The sequence below is a fragment of the Meriones unguiculatus genome, chromosome 9 (assembly GCF_030254825.1).
Source record: "Meriones unguiculatus strain TT.TT164.6M chromosome 9, Bangor_MerUng_6.1, whole genome shotgun sequence".
Classification (NCBI taxonomy): domain Eukaryota; kingdom Metazoa; phylum Chordata; class Mammalia; order Rodentia; family Muridae; genus Meriones; species Meriones unguiculatus.
In genome coordinates this window covers 5,745,312-5,762,025 of record NC_083357.1, presented here as the reverse complement: position 1 = coordinate 5,762,025, position 16,714 = coordinate 5,745,312, and the positions used below count along the sequence as shown (strand labels likewise).

The 16,714-nt window shown below is 40.9% G+C and overlaps 1 protein-coding gene across 1 annotated transcript in view; it reads right to left on the bottom strand.

Annotated features, from left to right (window-relative positions):
* Erc2 (ELKS/RAB6-interacting/CAST family member 2) overlaps positions 1-16,714 on the bottom strand; it is an 898,378-nt gene that overhangs the window by 590,239 nt on the left and 291,425 nt on the right. The window contains 2 exon segments of the mRNA XM_060390770.1: positions 18-185; positions 16,122-16,277. Coding sequence (XP_060246753.1) covers positions 18-185; positions 16,122-16,277 — 324 coding nt within the window.

Below are 16,714 nucleotides of genomic sequence, written 5' to 3'. Positions count from 1 at the left end.
CCCAGGTGGCACCTTACCTCTGTCTGAAGAATGGCAGCCCTCTGTTCTTTGGCAGTAAGTGACTCTTTGAGCACTTCAATGTGCTGCTTGCAATCGGAATTTTGATTGCTAAGGGTTTCAAGCTTGGTTTGTAAGGCAAGAAGTTCTGACTCCTTCTTGGAAAGTTCCTGCTTCAGCTGATCAATCTGTAAAATAAGACAATTACAAAATCTGAGAAAGTCCTGTTCAACAGTTTACACTTGACAACTCTTCACTTCCCTCTGTTTTCAATAGCCAGCGATTAGGAATCCAGCTGGAAATGCCATGAATCTGCTAACAGGGATGGCCCTGGTCTGGAAGAAGCCATTCAGGGACAAGTAAGTAAGCAGATGCTTCTGAGACCTTAGGTCTGCAATGCCATGAAAGCTTCCTGCCAAAATCTGTTTGTCACTGAAACCCCAAAGTCTACTGTCATTATGCAGATCATGCGTGAGGGGGTGGGTGGGTAGGGGCAACATATTTAATTAACCTGAGATACAAGTTTCCAGTGGAGACAATGATTCAAGGGTATAATTTGAAGACAATCTTCAAAAGAAAAATAATTTAAGGCATTAAGGTTCTTATTTTATTTCTATTAAACATAGAAACAAAAGAATATTGTGTGTGTGTGTGTTATAAAAAAAAAGCAATGCAAAAAACACTCATCATTCAAGTCACAAAAAAATAAAATCAATCTTAGTCCATTCTATATCTCTTTCATTCTAGTCCTCTTTGGAACTGTTGCCAGAATTTCAGATGATTTTTTAATTTTATCACTAAGTTTTTCATATTTTAAAATTGTTGTACAGCCCTTAAACTGTTTATGTCCTAGAGATTAAATGGTGTCCATGTAAACCTATGTACAGCAGAACTTAGTTATTTTTTTACTGAAGAAGAATATTCCACTGCAAGAGTTCACCTCAATTTATTTAGCAACTCTACCACTAACCTGGCATTTTCCCTGTGTTCTTAATCTTTCCAACAGTGCTATTCACTGTCCTACTGCTGTGAAGAAATACCAGGACCACAGAAGCTCTTATAAAAGGAAGCATTTTGTAAGCAAGTGCTTACAGTTTCACAGGCCATCATGGCAGGGAGCACAGCAGCACACAGGCAGACATGGTATCGGATAAAAAACTGAGAGTTCTACATCCAGATCTATATGCAGCAGGAAGAGAGTGAAACTGGGCCTGGCTTCAGCTTTTGAAACTCAAAGCCAATCCCCAGTGACACACTTCCTCCAACAAAGCCACATCTACTCCAACAGGGCCACCCTTCCTAATCTTGTATGGGCCATTCTTATTCAAACCCTGCATTCTAATCTCGGTCCCCAGAGGCTTTGAACCATAATCTATACAGTAATGTGATGTATACCATAATGTAAAATGCATTTAGTCCAACTTCAAAAGTCCCCATAGTGTATCACAGTCTCAACATTGTTTAAAAGTCAGTTTAAAGTCTTTCTGAGACTCATGCAATCTCTCAATTGTAACCCCCTATAAAATAAAAAAAAAAGCATACCACATACTCCCAACATACAATGGCACAGCATACACATTACCAAAGGGAGGAGAGGGAGCATTTCAAAGACATACTGAACTAAAACAAGACCAAAACCAGTAGGGCAAACTCCAAACTTTGTCTCCAGGTTGACTGTCAAAGTGCAATTCAGGTCTCCAGCTCCCTTCAACCTTATTGACTGTAGCATGTTTTCTTGGGCTGTTATACAACCTGTTAGCAGCATTCCTTGGCAAGTATCTCTCCACTCTGCCGTCCAACATAGTCCAGGCTTCACCTTCACAACTTCATACAACGTCCTCCTTAAGCCTCCATGGTGAGACACCCCTGACACACTCTTTCCTCGGGTTCAGAAAGAGAGTCCATAACTCCTTTCTTGTACCCCTTACTCTAAAGACAGAACCATATGGCTGAAGCAGCCATGTTCTGCCACTTGCTGGGACTGGAACACAAACCCCCTCATTCAACTACATCTGCATCCACTTTCTGTTCTTGAGGACTTCCTTCGCTACTTATGATTGTTTTAAATGTATTTCCACAAGTTGAAAGCTTAGCACGGTAGGGGCTTGCACCAGGTCACCACTCCCTTTATTCCACTCAGTGTCAGCCCTTTCTTTAACCTCTTTCTCTCGCTGAGCACTGAACGTAGCTCTAGTCCACATCCTGCTTCCAGGTTTCTCCTCAAACAGTACATTTTGCATTTTTCCTTGCTCAGCTTGCTCCTTTTCATTATAGGTCTGCAAAAGAATGACCACTAAAAGCCATGCAACAGAGTCAATACCAGGCTGTCTTGAAATTTCCTCTGCCAACATCACTAATCCAAACTCTTCAACTTAGCCTCAGGAAGATTTTTTTTTTTTTTGGACAAATACAGAAAGCAGCCACATCCTTCCCCCAAATATCACAGGAACAGTCTCTCTTGGCCACGTACCAATAGTCTCCCCCTCTGAAACTTCTTGAGTTGGGATCCCACAGTTCCAACTGCACGCATTGTCATCATGCTTCCTATACTTATCCCTACTTAACACATCCAACCATTTTGCTAGTCCAAAGGCCCAAAGTCTTCCCTGTTCCTCCAACAAACAGGATGGTCGGGACTGTCACAACAATATTCCACTCGTGATAACAACTTTTGTCTTAGCCACTGTTTTACTGCTTGAAGAGACACCATGACTAAGGCAATTCTTATAAAAGAAAGTATTTAATTGGGACTTTCTTACAGTTTCAGAGGTTTAGTCCACTATCATAACAGGGAGCATGTCAGCACATAGGCAAACATGGTGCTGGATAAAGAGCTAAGAGTTCTAAATCCAATATACAGGCAGCAAGAAGAGAGTAACACCAGGCCTGGCTTGGGCTTTTATAACCTCAAAGCCCACCCCAGTGACACACTGTCTCCAACAAGACCATGCCTCCTAATTCTTCTCAAGATTTGCCACCTGCTGATGACTAAGTATTCAAATATAGACAGGCTTGATGGGGCATGCCTGTAATCCCAGCACTCAGGGAGGCAGAGGCAGGTGGATCTCTGTGAGTTTGAGGCTAGCCAAGGCCAGCCAAGGTTACACAGGACAGACCTGAACATCAAGGCTACACAGAGAAGCCCTGTCTCGAAAACAAAAACGAACAAACAAACACAAAAAAGTATTCAAATATATGTGTCTGTGGGGCTATTCTTATTCAAACCACCTTAACCTCTTAATCTAAGTTTACCAGATAAGAGCAAAATACTTTCCAAAGCAGTTAAATTGATGTGCATGACCACAAGTAGCTTGTGAATATGCCATTACCCTACAGTTTTCTCAGTATTTTATGTCACCAGCTCAGTCCATTTTTATCCACTGACATGAGTCAACATGGTCTTCAGAGATGACTGGCACCAGTTCCTTCTCCTCTCTTCCTCACAACTGTGCCTCTTACAAACTAGAAGCTGGGTCTGTTTTCTAACTCCTGAACTTGTACTGAACAATGATTCTGAATGTGGCAAAATATCAGTACCTCTGTTCTTGCTCTAGCCTAGAATACAACTGTCAGCCTCTGTCCCCATACTCAAAGCCAGCATGACATGGGTCCATCCACCTTGTGACAGTCCCCACTGGTAGCCTTTGCTCACTGCTGAAATCCTGCTTCCATGGTACCAAGCCAACAACCCTGTGACAACTCCACTATGTGGAAATCCACACAAGCCACATGAAAAGACCACTCAGAAAGAAGGGACTGTCTTGTTCTAGGTCTCAAGGGGAAACTTTTCAGCATTTCATCATTTAGTTTGACATCTGATTTTCACATGTAGAAAAGTGATGTTGCTTACTAACAAATGTAGTAATTAGATCTTTGAAGATGTGCTTTTAGGTTTGAGAAAGTTCTCTTTTATTAAAATTATTTCAAGAGTTTCTTTAAATCATTAAAGAATGCTTAATATTATCCAATATTCTGCCCCCATCCCATGCTTTTCTCCCTTAAAGATGTTATTGTAATGAGTAACATCAATGGAATTTCAACATTACCCGTTCCTTGTATTTCTGGGAAAATTTCACTTAGTCATGACCTACAATATCTTTCAGCTTGCAGATACTCTTTCATGATTTCATCTATGTTTTGGGGTAGAGCATTCTGTTCTGCTCCCATCTGTGCCATTGTTCTTGGCTGTGGCACACTTATCTATGGGAGCTTGCTTTAGTGTGCTCTAAGGACTTTTCTGAAACACTGAATTATGTCTATTTTGATGTCCATTATAAAACATGAGCTAAACCATATAAAGCAGCATTTTTTCTACTAAGAATTCCACATTGCAACTAAATTTTCATATTTGCAGAAAATTTTCACAAAACCTAATTATATCTTCTACCAATGGTATCTATAGTTTATGCTTTTCTTCTCATTGTTTATCTTTAATACTTCCTTGTTTGATCTCATCAGAATCATGCTAATTAAACCAAGAAATCAGAGATCCAATTTTGGAAGTGCTGATGAGATGAGTTCATTTTTTTGTTTTTTGCTTTATTAATTTTTGTTGTTATTTTAAAGTTACTTCCTTGTGCTCTCTTTGAGTTATATGTGTGTAATGCATGTATGGGGGGGTATGCTGTGCACATCCTGTGTACATGTATATGGAGGCCAGAGGGGGATGACATGGGTCCTTCTCCATCTATTCCCACCAGGTTCCCCTCAGATGGGACTCTCACTGAACGTGGAGCTTATCGTTTTTGTGTTCTGTTCCACCTCCCAGTTAGGCTTAGCTGGCCAGCAAGCCCCAGTGACCTCCTCTCTCTGCCACCCCTTTATCCCTTGCATGTAGATGACAGGCGCTAACAGCCACACGCAGCCCCAGCTTCTGACGTGAATACTGAGGCTCCAAACTCAACTCCTCACACTTCCACAGTGAGTGCCTTTACCCACTGAGCCAGTTCCCCAGTACTCATTGCTTCTTACATAAGATTTAAGACTGTTAATTTCTTGTTGCAAACACTTTAGCTTGATGTCACTAATTGAATTTGCAATTCAGACATTATTCAGTCCTATTTTTTAATCTCCATTTTCCCCCTTTAAGTCATGAATAGCTTACAAGTCTCTTGCTTAATTTTCAAATGTATAGGTGTGTGTGTGTGTGTGTGTGTGTGTGTGTGTGTCATTTCTCACTTGATTCACAAAAATAGCATATGGTCTCTGTTGGATTTTAACCATTTGGAACTTGGTGTGTCTTGCACTATGATAGCATACAGTCAGTCACTGTTATAAGAATTCCTTCTCCAACAAATTTGGGCCCAGGGGGTCCTGAAGAAACTGATGCACCAACCAAGAACAATGCAGAGGACCATGGGAGAGGACCATTGGCTCCCTGCTCAGATGTAGCCAATAGGCAGCTCAGTCTCCATGTGGGTTCCCTAGTAAAGGGAGCAAGGGCTGTCTCTGACATGGACTCTGATGCCCACTCTTTGTTCACTTACTCCTGGTGGGGCGGCCTAGCCAGGCCACAGAGGAAGAGGATGCAGGCAATCTTAATGAGACTTGATAGGCTGGGGTCAGATGGTAGGGGGAGGGCTCCCCCTTTTTGAGGACTAGGGAAAGGGGATGGGAGAGAGAGGGAGTGTGGGACCAGGAAGAGATAAGGGAGAGGGTGACAATTAGGATGTAAAATGAATGAATTATAAAAATTAAGTTAAAAAATGAATTATTTCTCAGGGAAGACATACTTGATGCCTACCTCCTCTCCATAAGGTCCCAATGACAAACCTAACTATAATTCCAAAATTCACATAGAGAACCAATTTGTTTATTTGTTTATATAAGGCTTACTTACAGAGCATGGGTATAGGGTTAAAGAAAAAGATGTGGGCATCTCTAAATCATCCACACTGCGAAGCCTTCATCTTCTGTGGATGATGGCTCCCAGGAGCCTCATACCTGAAGCCTCTTGGTTAGTCTTTTCCAGCCTGAGTATTCTAGCACCTCCTAAGATCCAGAGGGGACTGTATAGAAAGAATAACACTCTAAAACAGCTTTCATTAATGGAGAGGAGGAGCAGAAAGTTATCCCCTGAGATAACTAAGGATGTCTGAAAAATCTATATGGACATCTGCTATTTACAATGATAATGAGGAAGAAAAACAAGAGTGGTGTGTGTGAGTTTGTGTGTGTGTGTGTGATTAAATTAACCTACATGGGAGTGGGTTATCAAATGAAAAATCCACTGCCAGTTGGTCAGGAGTATACTAGAGACTACCAAAACAATCTTTGTTGTTCATCCTAGTGCTGAAGATACCATACTTTGGTCATAGGACATGGAGAAATTAGGTTGGTATTGACCAGAAAGCTTCCTCATGTTGGCTAGATTTCATAGTACCAGAAGGATCTATGAGAGCGGCTTCAGGGGAAAAGCTATCAGCAGTCCTTCCTAGCTTTGAACCCTAAAAGCTATAATAATAATAATAATAACAACAACAACAACCAGTATGTCAAAATATGCCCATGGGTGAAACAACAGCATGAATGCTAGGTGGGTACTCAACTACTTTTCTGATTGAATTTGAAGGGGTGTGTGTGTGTGTGTGTGTGTTTGTGTGTGTGTGTGTGAAGCAGAGTGACTTGTGCTAACATTCCTCCCTTACAGGGTCCCTCACTGAACCTAGGGATACACAGCCAGCAAGTCCCAATGATCCTCATGTCTGCACGCCATAGTACTGGGGTTCATACACAGACACATCAGCCTCATGGGTGCTGGGATCCTATGTGTGCTCACATAGCAAGCGATCTTGCCCACTGATGCATCTCTCCAAACCTCCCCTGCCTCCTCAGCCCCGTGCTGTTCATGCTGCTTGTGAACAGCAACCCCCGCATCCTTTTATTCTGTCTGACAAGATTAAGTGGAATAGTTAATACAGCCACATGATTTCAGTTCAGAGCGACACCTGGGACTTCTCTCCATACTACTCTTTCTTTGGCTTTTCTTTCTGCCTTGCTTCGAATGCCTCTCTCTCTCTCTCTCTCTCATTCTCTCTTTCTTTTGCCAATAATTTAAAAGCTATACATAGATTTACATTTGTTTCACTTAATTTATTTTAATCTTTAGGCTGCAGCTCTAAAACTTATAAAATTTATCTTTTTAACTTATCATCTTCAATATTATGTTCAATCTTGAGCTCAGATCCAATTACCAGACTCTTAGCTGGGTGTGGTGGTACACACCATTAATCCCATCATTTGGGAGGCTGAGGCAAGAGGATCTCTATGAGTTTGAAGCCAACCTGTCCACAAAGCAAGTTCCAGGACAGCCCAGGCTACATCCTGAGACCCTGTCTAAAAACACAAATAAACAATAAAAAAACCCAGCCCAATTACCTGTTATTTTACCAATATTATTACCAATTATTATGTCATATAGTTCTGTCATGCTTTGATTTTAATAACACTACTTTTAGATTTTATTTTTTATTTGTTTGTATGTGTGTTAGCATCCATGGATGTGGGTACCCATGAAAGCCAGAAAAAGGTATCAGATCCCCTGATTTTGGAGTTAAAAGCAGTTAAAAGTATGAGTGCTGGTCACCTGCAGACGTGTGAAATGATCCCATCCCCTGAGCCATCTCTCCAGCCCTATGCACTATCACTTTGCACAGTCTACAGTTGCTCAGATTTACTTATAAACTCACCACTACCTTTGCTTGCTACTCATTTTGATTTTATTTTGTGTTTTGAGCCAAGTTCTCTTGTAACCCAGGCCAGCCTCAAACTCCCTATGTAGCCCAACACAGGCCTCGAACTGCCTCAGCCTCCTACCTGCTGGGATTGCAGACATACAACACCACACACAACTTCTGACTCATCTCTGGATGAGTCAACACATAAGGAACGTATCAGCACATGACTGCACATTAAACATGGTGTTAATACCCAAAATACATAAGGAAGTTAAAAAAAAAGTCGAAAGTTTTAAATGGCATAGACCTAAGAAGATATTGCTCAAAGAAAAACCAAGAAATGGTCAAAGTGTGTGAAAACTGTAGAACATCACTATTATCAGAAAGACACAAAGAGGAAAGGGAACCCTTCCTGCTACTGGTAGGGCTATGAATCCATGCAGTGAATGTGAAAAACAGTGAAAAATTCTTCAAAAAATTAAAAATATAATACTCATATGGTCCCACAACCTCACTGTGGGGCACAAAGCTAAACAAAGTGAGTCAGCATGCTGAGAAGACATTTGCATTCCCAAAGTACATGGAAGAACCATTCATAATAGCCAAGAAATAGAAATACTTTCAATGTCCAGGAAATAATGAATAAAGAAAATGTAGAAAAAAATACATAATGGAATATTATTCAGCCACAAAAAAGGCCAAATCAGGCATAGAAGGACAAATACCACATGATCCTATCCATTTGTGAAGTGTAAAAAATTGAAGTCCTGGGGGTTGAGAGTTCATTAGTGCTGACCCCAGGGAATGAGGGAAGAGGAAAGGCAGGGAAAGCCTCACCCGTGGGCAAAAGGTTGTACTTAGATGTAAGGAATAAGATCTGATGTATTATCCATTAGAAACTGCTATATAGGCTGAAGCAGGAGAATCATAACTTTGAGAACAGTCTAGGCTACAGAGCAAGAACCTATCTCAGAACAAAACAAAACAAAACAAAAAATTCAGAAAAAAAATTCCACAAAAATACCCTTTCTTGCTTTAGTAGGGTTTTATAAAGACAAGAGAAACAAACAAAACTTCTATTTTTTCTTGAATATGTTACTGAATGGGAAAAGTAATTTCCTAGTTTGGAGGTATTTGTTTTCCAGAGGCCACTGTGCTTGCTCATACGGTAAAGATACCTGTGTCTAAGCATGGCTACTTTGGTTCAATCCCTAGATAGTGTAGAGGAAGAGAACCAATTACTGCAGGTTGTCCTCTAACCTCCACAGGAATAATGTAGCATGCACACAACTTTTTAAAGGATTTAAAGAGAAGTCTTGACTCTGGGCATAGTGAGTATCATCCGGCTGTGTCCTGACCACCAGAAGTTGCTGAGAGGTCAGGCTATCAATCCACACGCCCTCCTCTAAAGGGAAGGGCTTTCTCTACTCACTAACCATGCCTTGCACAGCTCACCCTTCGCTTACCTGAAGCATACACAGCTATGCTATCATCATCACAAACTAACCTCAGAGATAAAAGAACCCAGACGCCGTCACCCTTTGTCTTCCACCTCCAGGCCTCAGCTCTATGTGCCCAGTGACTCCCTTCCTGCCTCTGGGCACTGTTGTGCCCTGTACACGTCATGTAAATGCAGTAAAACATATGAGTCATGACTGAGAGGCTCCTTTCACACAGCACACTGCTTACAAGAATTACTCCCTTAACGTGGCTTAGCCCCTCACTCATTTTTATCACGTAATACTAGTCTACTGTGTGGCTATTATACATTTGGCCTATCCATTTACTGGGCAGCAGAAACTGAGATATATTTACATTCTTGCTATTCTGAATAATGGTGCTAAGAACGTTTATGTAAAGGATTCTGTACACATAACTTCCACTTCTTGAACATACCTCAGGAGGGAAATCATTAAGCCACAGGTAACAGAATGTTTAGTATTTGGAGGATTTTGACGGTAGGTGCTTTTAAGGTTGTCTAAGGTAGTATCTCTCACAGCTCCACTTGTCCTTGGATTCACTATATAGCTGAGGATGACCTTGAACTCCTGACCCTCCTGCCTCTGCCTCCTACCTAGGGAAATTTTATAGTCTGTGACATTGTTCATTCCCGCCAGCAATATACAAAAGCTCTGACTTCTCTCAAGAGCCCACTAACATTATTACCTGTCTTTTATTACCATTCTGGGGTCAGGTAGTGCCTCCCTGCAATTTGCACGTCTCCAATCACCAACGGTAAATACGGACATCTTTATATGCTGGCATAGATCTCTTAGCCACTCATAAATAATTTTTGGACAAGTACTCTATTTCTCTTATTTAATTTCTTCTGTTCTATTTCCTACTTTAGTAAATCCCCTTTCTGCTACGGCTAATCAAGTGTTTAAACTATTCCACTATGCTATTCAGTTTCTGTTTTATAATCTTGATTTTTCTAGATATTTTATTTAGTTAGCATGAATATTGCTTGGTATCTTTAGAGTCCCAATGTTTCACTGGGAGTCTCAGCATCTATCTCAATCAGCTACTGATAGAGTCTCTCAGAGGACAGCTATGCTAGGCTCCCATTTGCAAGCATAGCTGAGTATCAGGGGTCAGGGGTTGGCTCTCTCCCATGAGGAGGGTCTCTGGTTTAGACATTACTTCAATTTCTGCCCTATATTTATCCCTGCATATCTTATAGGCAGAGTACATTTTTTAAATTTATTTATTTTTTATTAATTACAGTTTATTTACTTTGTATGCCAGCTGTAGCTGCTCCCTTGTCCCCTCCCAAACCACCCTCCCTCCCTCATTTCCTCCCCAAGTCCACTGATAGGGGAGGTCCTCTTCCCCTTCCCTCTGACCCTAGCCTATCAAGTCTCATCAGGACTGGCTGTCTTGTCTTCCTCTGTGGCCTGGTAAGGCTGCTCCGACCTCAGGGGGAGGAGTTCAAAGAGCAGGCCACTGATTTCATGTCAGAGACAGTCCCTGTTCCCCTTTCTAGGAAACCCACTTGGAGACTGAGCTGCCATGGGCTACATCTGTGCAGGGGTTCTAGGTTATCTCCATGCACAGTCCTTGGTTGGAGTATCAGTCTCAGAAAAGACCCCTTTACCCAGGTTTTTTGGTTCTGTTGCTCTCCTTGTGGAGCTCCTGTCCCCTCCAGGTGTCTCTGTATTCCCCTTCATAAGGTTCCCTGCAGTCTGCCCAAAGTTTAGCTATGAGTCTCAGCATCTGCTTTGATACCCTGCAACAGCCAGAATCTGGAAAAAACCTAGATGTCCCTAACTGAGGAATGGATGCAGAAATTGTGGTACATTTACACAGTGGAATACTACTCAGTAATTAAAAACAAGGAAATCATGAAATTTACAGGCAAATGGTAGGAACTAGAAAAGATCATCCTGAGTGAGGTATCCCAGAAGCAGAAAGACACACAGGGTATATACTCACTTATAAGTGAATATTAGTCATATAATATAGGATAAACATACTAAAATCTGTACAGATAAAGAAGCTAAGTAAGAAGGGAGGCCCTGGGTAAGATAATCAATCCTCACTCAGAAAGGCGAACAGGATGGGACATTGGAAGAGGGAAAAAACAGGGAATAGGACAGGAGCCTACCACAGAGGGACCCTGAAAGATTCTATCCAGTAGGCTATCAGAGTGAGTTTTGGGTCAATGTTTTTGTGAAGCATTTTCTTTTCTTTTTCATTTATTTATTTATCTATTTATTTATTTAATGTGTGAGTGCTCTATCTGCATGTACACCTACATGCCATGATAGGGCATCAGATCCCAATATAGATAGTTGTGAGCCACAATATAGTTACTGGGAATTGAACTCAGGTCTTCTGGAAGAACAGACAGTGCTCTTAACCACTGAGCCATCTTTCTGCTAAGGATTCTCTTAATTGAACTTGCTGAAGAGGGAAGACTAGCAATGATAGAGTATGCTCTGCAACTGAGAGCCAAATAAACCTTTCTCCTCACAGTTGACTTTGTTACAGGATCTTTCACACAGCAACTAGAAAAGCAACTACAACACTATGTATAGATGGAAAACCACTGGCAAGAAGTCTCATGATATCAGGGAACGAAAACTTTTCATCTGAAAATCGAATGGTCTTGATCCTGAGAAGGATTCTGAAAGGGCCCAGGGAGAATCCCAGGTATGTGGTGATGGGAGTGGGAGCTGGTGGAACACCGCTCTGGTGAGTGCTGTGCAGAGCACACACATCCACGTTTAGCAATCCTGAATCCGCATTCTCTTCTGCGTAGACTACGAGTTCCCTCTCAAGCAGAAAACAAAAAAATTGACTCCTATTGGTACACGTTAGCTACTGTTTATCAGTCTACAAGGAACGTTTTTATGGGTTACAACACATTTTTTATTTTTATTTGTATTTCATTACAAAGCCATTTTCCAAGTCAGTTGAACAGTAATGGCATTTCACCACTGTTATTAACTGGGTTACAGTTCTTGAGGAATAGTGTTAACAATTATTAGCTACTTTTCTGACCAACAAGAACAGAATGTAAATAACAAGAGAGCTGGTCAGAATTAGGAATTACCTTAAATGATAATTTAAAGAAAACTTAGCTGTGCTGTGACCCACAGGACTGGAGCTGTGGACCCCTAATCCCATACAGTTCGGCTGAGGCACAGCATGGAGCCGGCACACATGTGAAACCCATTCTGCTTAAATAAAGCTCCAGAGGTTCTCAGCTCAGCATGCCCTAAGCAAAGACAACGCTGGAGTACAAACTCCCGCAGACACCCAAGGACAACGCTGTGTGAGGCTAGGGTATGCAGAAGGAATGTGAATGAAAGCTCCTAATCCACAGAAGAGGGTGAACGGGAAGGAAGCATGTGGCAGGCTCCCCACACACCTACTTTCCTCCACAAAAAGAGGCTGATGGTGATAAGGCTGCTGCAGCCTATAAATATTAAACAGGCAGTCTCTTCAAAATAGCTTTCAGACTATCATGGCCAGGAGGTAAATTTTAAATAAATATTTATGCAGACAATAACTAAAAAGGTTTTTCTGAAGGGAATACATTTATAGGGCAAAAAAAAAAATCACATATTTCCAAAAATATGCCTTTTGCTTCTTTTACAGCCATAAACTCAATAAAAATGGAAAGTGATGCAATCAAACATACATGAGGATTGAAGCCAGGAAAGGCTTCTCTATGATGGCTAGAAAAAAAGCCCATTGGAATTACATCACCTGCTTCATATAAAGCCCATGTGGACATCAGGCACACTTCATTCTGTCTGAGAATTCTTCCCCCACTTATAACTGTGACACAACCAACACCCTAAAAAATCCACTCAGCCAAGGAAAACAAGCTTTTTCCCCCATTACAGATACATCCCCTGGTGTCAAGAAAGTGACATGCTTATTATCATGTGGAGGGTTATGAGGTTTGTAATCTGTCAGAGGTTCATAAAAAAAAGTGTTACAAATTCAGGATAGACGGGAAGACCCATAATAACACAGTGGCACCTTTGACAAACACTGAAAACAGAACAGCCAACACAGAAACACTCACATCAGTAGATAAAATCTGTGTTAGGCTAGGAACAAAGCCTTCTACAGAAAGGAGATGTCATCATTTTTTTTTTTTTTTTTTGGAAATGCAATTATTAATGTGCTTCATTACATTCTCAGAGGTTTAATGATGTGCCTAAAAGTAATTAAGGCTATTTCATGGCCCCTTAGAGTTGAGTTTCACAGTCCAAATTATCTATGTTGGGAGAAAGAGTAGATATTTGGGTCTCCACCAAGGAAAGTTGAATAGGACAGGAAATCTTTCAGAAAGCCTAGGCTCTTGAGGCCAATGTCTAGGTGCAGGGATTTCCATCTGGCCAATATACCTGATCCTTCTGCCTTCAAAATGATTCAAATTCTAAAACTCTGCTACTATGTTCTTATCTTCCACCTTCTTCCAAAATATGCTGTCCTAGTTTTGCTATAATGGCATCTTTATAAAAATAATTCTGGGGAGAAAAGAACAATTGGGTCTTTGGTGCTATTTACTTTAAATCACAGACATTTCCAGAGATCCTCCCCAACCCATACTAGTTACAATATCATACTGAGGGTGCATGGCCTTTTCTACAACTAGTTCAAATATTTCTGTCCAACCTACTGCAGGCTGCATTCCCAGGTTTAAATAAGGTACCCTGCCCACTCCTCCCTGTAGAAGAATCAAGAAAAGTCAATAAAGAAATGAGAAATAAATGTTATGGTCCAATCCTGTAAAAACATTCCATCAAACAGAAAACATAAAAAACTGATTCCTACTAGTAATTTTATCTAATGTTTATCAGTCTATAAGGAACACTTTTATGAAGTAGAGCACATCTTTATTTGTATTCATTACAAAGCCTTTTTCCAAATCAGTTCAACAATAACAGTATTTCATCACTGTTATTAATTGGGTTATAGTTCTTCAAGAATAATGTTTACAAATATTGGCCACTTTTTTTGACCCAGTAACCTAAGTACTTTGTCTTTTTAACTCTCATTTAATCCCTGTGAGCCATTTCTGAACCTAGCAGTGCTGGCCCATTCTATAGAAGCAGAAAGTATGGCTGTGTGACATAACCACTCTGCTAGAGGCTCCCTGCAAGCAAAGGCAAGCTGGAGATGGACCTGAGGCAGCTCAAATCTTTAAGTTAACATTCTTCCCACTATATTCCACCTCAAGACTTCCTCATGCATTCCTTGCTCCAGAGTTTCTGGAACTCTAAAATAACTACCATGAGAAGTGAAATGGTAGGCAAATGTGGGCTAGCAGCCATCGTGATTTCTTGCTCAATACTACATGAATGCTATATTCACCTGGACAGAGACTGTATACAATTCAGGGTAGCCGCAGTCAATTTCGTGCATTTTCAGCTGCAGATGCTGCTTGAACATTCACTCAATCTCCTAGTGTTAAGATGCAGAGCAGTAAAATGAACTAAATCTAAAACAGCAATTCTGTCCAAAACTTCCAAAGGTATAACTTTGCCTCAGATCTTCCAGCTCAGAGTGACCTGGGCACTGTCCACTGGTCACCTTAGCACTGTGTTGGCTATACTGAACCTAAGCTCTCTGAGCTTCGACTAAAGAAAGAAACCAGAAACCAGAACAGAGGATGTCATTGGTATTTGAATCCCTGAAGGGAAATGGCTACATTCAAAGCCACAGGAGATTCTACTTCTGACATCTCCAATCTTTGACCTACGTTTTTAGTCTTACTATAACGCCTACGTAAAAGACAGGGAGTTTTCAGAATGAAACACTGTGTGTCATTTAATTCCTTGAAGAAGCATCCATGTGTATACACATATACACGTGCAGCAAGGGTTAGGTGTATTATTTCTTCAAATAATTTGTAAATCTGTACAGACTATGGATGTGTCTCAGATGTGAGAAGATTGCCTAGCCCTTCCCCCCTGACACACACACACAGCACACACACTGCTTTCTCTAACTCTGCTGAATGTTATAGCAGGGGAGAAAGACTTTTAAAATATAAGACTTAAAATATTAAAATTTTAAAAAAGAGACACAAAAGTGGAGGAAAAATGAAATAAAATACATCAGTAGTAATTACTTTTAGAAACAAAATGCCTTAGTAGGAGATGGAAAAGTATCCAGAGGGTTAAGAGACCTATTTGTGCCACTTATAAATATAATGCTTTTACGTGTGTGTGTGTGTGTGTGTGTGTGTGTGAAACTGATCATTTCAGATCCTCCATCCTCATATAGCCCAAAGTTAAATTTTGACAAATAGAAGCCAGTTCTTTGAACTGTCAGTAATGGAGCAGGTTGCTCTAATAATAATGCTTCCTAAACGTTGCAGAATAGCCAAGTCAGAGACAACATAGGCAGGTACTTACTGGGGGCTTTCTGGAGACCAGACAAGGTTGACTGGCTTAATTGCATAATCTCTGAGAATTACCAAAGCTACTTTTCTGATCCCTATTTCACAAATAACGAAACTCCAGCTTAGAAAAGTTGAATAACTTGACCAAATGGAGCCACTGATGCTTAACATTATTTGTCTTCTGCTAAAACCAGAATATCCTAATAACACTGAGATGTGGCGGCAGGCTTGAGAGAGCGGTGCCTTCTGACCCAGCACTGTCTGGGGTGGCCAGAAGCCACAGAGAACGGCAATGCAAAAGGAAAGGGGGGGAGCCGAAAATGTGGGAGAGAAAAGACTAAAGGTCCGTTCACTGGAGCTACTCCTGACCTTCCCAGGGTAGAAACTCCACTAGGGATTTCCCTGGACCCCCTCCTGGAGCCTTTATTTCTGAATCTAAATATTCTCATGTCCTCCTTTACTATCCATGTATTTCATCTCTCATAGAGCAGATTACATGGGCTTTTGCAGAAGCAAGCAGGTAAACCAAAGCTCTCTTCTCTCATTGAGAACATGAAAGGCTGAGCTCGGCAACCTACCTTGGTCTTCATAAACTTGGAGTGGCTTTTGTACACCTCAATTTGTTTGATCTCCTCCTCGCGGTCTTCCGTGTTGAGCACACCATTGGCTTTCAACATCTGGATCTCATCCTCAAGGTCCCGGATGTTCCGCTCCAATGAAGCAATTTTTGTGTCCTGTTGATAAAAGGGAAAGAAAGTTTGAGGGCTTTTTTTTTTTTTTAATCCATCATTGCCAAAACAGAATTTAAAAAGGCAACTCTGGCAGTGTGGCATTTGCCATGCTGCAGAGCTAGCCTGGGATTCGGAAGAGTTTATGTTTTTATGCCTGAGGACCACTTGTCAGGTAACTGTCTAAATGTTCAACGAACATCATGTGTCTGTAATACAGGGAGTACCGAGATGTGCTTCACTCATGTCCACGAGCCAAATTACTGAGTAACAGTAGCAAAAATAATCTAAAGTAAAAGCAGACAAACCAACAAAAACATCCTAAAAAATTTCAGCGAAAAAATAATTTTGTATATAAGTAAGCAGGTACATGTTTCAGTCCACTTGTACACACAAAGGCAGTTTGTTCCTGTTTATTTAATTGTATATTCTGTGGCTGCTTT